The following is a 4,224-nucleotide window of genomic DNA, read 5'->3' as shown; positions in this document are numbered from 1 at the left end:
CAGGAACCGATGCGGTTGTGGGGTGGGGTGGGGTGGGGTGTGGGCTGGGCATCCGTTTGATGATGAGGCGTGGTGTGGCTGGGGAGGGAGGAGCGTCGTGGTTGGCCGTTCATGTGGAGCCACGAGGGCTCCGCCCCGGCCACGCCGTGGACGCGTGCAGACATGAGTCACACCTCAGGTCCTGGGCCACTCCCCCTGAAATGCGCCGCAAACACACCAGTGAACCCCACCACCCAGCCCCTCCCTACCACCTCAAAAAATATCGTGCCCCATCGTATCCCCTGTGCATATTCCTGACCCGGGACCCCCATAACAGGGCCCCACGATGCTGGTGGCTCTCCGCCTGCCCCTTTACCTCAGCATTTTGCCATGCCCGCCCATCCCCCTGGCACACACATCCCACATACATACACACACACACACACACACACACACCTGCTTTCACACGCACACACACCCCGCACACCCCACCTCCAGGTTCTGCCCCGTGGTCTCCCCCACGTGCCGCATGATGGAGTGCACCATCTTGGACTTATTGAAGCGGTCCTCGCACGCACTGATGTCCTCGGGGCTCACACGCCTTTTTTTTTGGGGGGGGGGACGTGTGAGTGTTGAGTGTGTATATGTGCGTGTGGGTTGAGTGTGTGTGTGTGTGTGTGTGTGTGTGTGCGCGCGCGCGTGCGCATGTGTGTGTGGGGGGGGGGGGGATGGGGGGTGATTGTGTGCGTGAGCGCCGTTGTGTCCTTGGTGGGTTGGAGGGGCGTTTGACCGTCTGGGCGGGGCGGCGGCGCGCACCCGGGCGCACAGACTGGTGCCGGGCCAGGCGCCGTCGGCAGGCAGGGGCAGGCGCACGGACAGGAGGGGCTGTAACACGGCCCCGCCCGGCAGCCGAACTTCACGTCCGTGCCGCCGCGCACGCAAACAGAGGGCCTGCCCGGCGTGCTGCCCCGCCCCGCCTGGCGCCGCTGCTGTTGCGCGCCCCAGCATTGATTACTAGCGCCCTCACCGCTTCGACAGATCAATGTATCCCTTGTCCTTATCCACACGAAGCACCATAACTGGTTCTTGCCGCCCAACCTGCAGAGAGGGCGGGACGTCGTGTCAGATCGCACCAGGTCGGGCCATGTGTTGGGCAGGGGCCCGAGCGCGCGCGCCCCTCATGGGCCGCGCCCGCCGCAGTCCCCGCCGCGGCCGCTGGTGTGCGCACGCCTCCAGACCCTCCTCATCGCCCGCGGCGCGGCTGCAGCCCCCTCCTTCCACCCCCGCAAACCACCTTCCGAAAGCCCCGCCCCGCCGGGCTCCCAACTCCTCCCCAAAACAGCCCCGGCTCTTTAAGCTGAGAGGCATCAACGCCAATATTCAATCTGAATTCTCGCGGCGCGCCTTGATGAGCTTGGTGATGGAGCGGATGCGCCGCCGCGACAGCTCAGACAGCAGGATCATGCCCTCTATGCCGTTGTACTCCAGCAGGGACACATACGCACCCATCTCCGCAATAGACTTGACCTGCGGGGCGGCGACGGCGGCTGAGGATTGAAACAGGCTCGGCTCTTGCATGCGCGCCGCCTGCGTCGCTGCGCCCGCGCGCGGGCATGGGGATGCGCGAAGGCCGCCGCCCGCGGCGGGGCTGCCAGATGGAGGTGGGGGCGGCTGCCTGCTTGCAAGGGCGTCCGGCGCCGCGGCTCCAGAGGGCTCATGCCGCTGTGGACAGCGGCGTGTGCCGCCCATTCGCAGTGCGACCCACCTGCACCCTGCGGTGGTGGCGGCGGGGCCGAGCGGGGCGGCGGGCGGTCGGCGGGAGCTGGCGAGGGGGAAAGAAGCGTGGCAGGAAAGCGCTGCTGCGGCCAGCGTTGGCCTCGGTACTGCGCCGCCTGCAGGTCTCAATCCTCAGCAGCAGCACCAGCCCCCAGCAGCCCCTGGGGGCTGTCTGCCCCAATCCGAATCCCACACCCACCCAACCCAGACCACGCAGCCGCGGCCGCGGCTCACATGACTACATCGTCAACCTCTGGGTACTTCTGCTCGTACATGCGACAGTCCTGGTGCTGACTCATGGCTGCTGCGTGCTGCTGCTGTCTGCGCCTGCTCCGACACGGGCGAGCGCGGGGGCGTGCAAGCAAGCGGGTGGGCGGGTGGGCCGCAACCAGCTGAGCGCCCAGCGCCCAGCACACACGCCCCACCGCTGCCTGCTCTGCAGGCCACGGCGGCTCGGGCGGAGCTGACAAAAGGCGTCTGGGCCTGCATGCACTTTCATCGCTCCGCAGCAGCAGCAGCAGCATCGAATCGGCAGCGCGCCGACGCCTATGTCGCATGCAGCGCGACAATGCCAGATGGCACTGATCAAGGCCGCGACTGCCTTGACCGTATATTTGGACGACAATAACCAGGATAGCATGGCTGCCATCCATTGCTCCTACTGCATCTAGGACGCTGCTGTCGAACCTGCCACAATCTCCACGCTCACCGTCTGGCAACTGAACACGACTACTTGATTGCTGAAATCGCTCGCGCGACCTCGTGCAAGGCTTCGCCAGCGGTTCTACTCTAGTGCGACTCTGATCTCGAGCCGGCCGCCGCACACAGCGCAAGATGAAAGCAGAGTAATCAAGCTTGGAGTGTTGAGCGTAAGTGTCCTCTCAGCCGTGGGCATGCCAGCCAGTTGTTGCCACACGACCAGGGAACGAGGAGGCAGTGCATGCTGCTGCTGATTCGTGCTCATGCCCCCGTCCGGGCTGCGACTGGTGCAGCAATAGAGGGCATGTGTAGGGTCACTCAACATGGCCCATATATGATACACATGCTATGGTGAAGAGACCATCCGCCTTGCGTGCTTTGTGCAGGCTTGATGGTGGGCGGATATCATTAAACGTCAATTTAACCGCGAGCCCAGGGCCCAGCCACGCATATTTGTTTGCATGTTTCGGAGCAGTGACTAGAGGCCACAGGAGTGACAGGAGATGGGAGCGCACTGAATCAGGTCAATCGTGGAGGCTAGTGCGCTCCCTGACACACGCACATGCACTGAGCGTTTCATCAAGACCCACCAAGCGGGTTGCTGCTTTGCGGCCTGGTGCAATACCTGTTTGAACACGAGGTTCGCGCGTTGCTTTCTCCTCCCCTGCCGGAACGCAACCATCCGGCATCAGTCAACCAGTCAAAGCTTGCCCTTTGCCTTCACATAGAACGCAAACATGCAGTTGCGGGAATGTGTCATCCTTGTGAAAACGCAGCTCTGACCATTATACATACGCAGACGCCTTCAGACCCTCGACATTGAGAGGCACTCCGCGACGGCGTAGCCAGGCGGCCAGGGGGTGGCGATTGACCGCGAGCGACACAAGCAGCGCACCTCATCGAGCCAGCTGCAAGGTGTGTATGTTGGAAGGATCAACTTTCTGGAGCAATGAAAATCAACTCGGGCTGTTCACGGCGGCCCATCCGTGCAGAGCGTGCTTGAGTAAAAAAAGGCTGAGAAACGTGACCCATTGCACACCAACACAGACGTCGCACGTGCTTGACAGAGCATACGTCAGCTCTGACTCGCCATCTACACGCGGGAACGCCGGGCGCAAAAAGACCTAAAAGCCAGATCACGCGATGCTGGCTGGCTGCTCTACATCCAGGGCCTGTGCGCGCAGGTGCGGTGATAAGGATGCTGCTAAAATCTCTCTTACCTGAGATAGGTGGCTGTTGGTGCTCACGTGACCGCACGTTCCACCTCAGTGTGCGCTGCACAGCCCCCGCCCCGGCGCTCGCCCAAGCCAGCCGCTGGAGCAGGCTTGCCGCGCGTTCAGGTGGGCGCGGTCCATAAATCGGTGGCGGTGCATGTGCACACCTACTCACCAAAACGGCGCTGGCTCCCAACAGCTGGACGGCAGCGCTCCCGCAACACGCGCCGGCAGTCAATCTGGGCCCGCACCCTCACAGCAGTTACCTACGCCCCCTCTGCGGCTGCAGGCGGCAAGTCGGCCACATATGAGGAGCTGGAGGCCATCCACTGCGACCTCTCCGCCTTCCCAAACTGCACCTTCTTCCGCGTAGAGGTGTTTTGCCCCGCACGGCCCCCTCCTCCCCCTGGGTCACACTGGGGCACCACCCCTTTGGGTCGCCTGCCTGCGTCGGCCTGCCCCGCGCAGGCGCAGACGGCCGCGCCGCGTTGCGCCAGGAGCGCGGCGCCGCCTCTCAACATAGGCCCCCCACAACCGCAACCCCCATCCTCAACCC

General features: G+C 63.9%; 1 protein-coding gene across 1 annotated transcript; it reads right to left on the bottom strand.

Moving 5' to 3' along the window:
- Nucleotides 1-1,359: 1,359 nt before the first annotated feature.
- Nucleotides 1,360-2,054, bottom strand: MNEG_14592 (Eukaryotic translation initiation factor 2 subunit 1; the record flags this gene model as incomplete). Its single annotated transcript, XM_014036936.1, has 3 exons — nt 1,360-1,506; nt 1,745-1,751; nt 1,990-2,054. 3 exons carry the CDS (start codon nt 2,052-2,054, stop codon nt 1,360-1,362), a joined length of 219 nt encoding a protein of 72 aa, XP_013892390.1.
- Nucleotides 2,055-4,224: the final 2,170 nt, after the last annotated feature.

The sequence above is a fragment of the Monoraphidium neglectum genome, assembly GCF_000611645.1.
Source record: "Monoraphidium neglectum strain SAG 48.87 unplaced genomic scaffold scaffold04607, whole genome shotgun sequence".
Classification (NCBI taxonomy): Eukaryota; Viridiplantae; Chlorophyta; class Chlorophyceae; order Sphaeropleales; family Selenastraceae; genus Monoraphidium; species Monoraphidium neglectum.
Note: the sequence above shows the minus strand (reverse complement) of the source record. Positions and strands in the feature narration are given on the sequence as shown.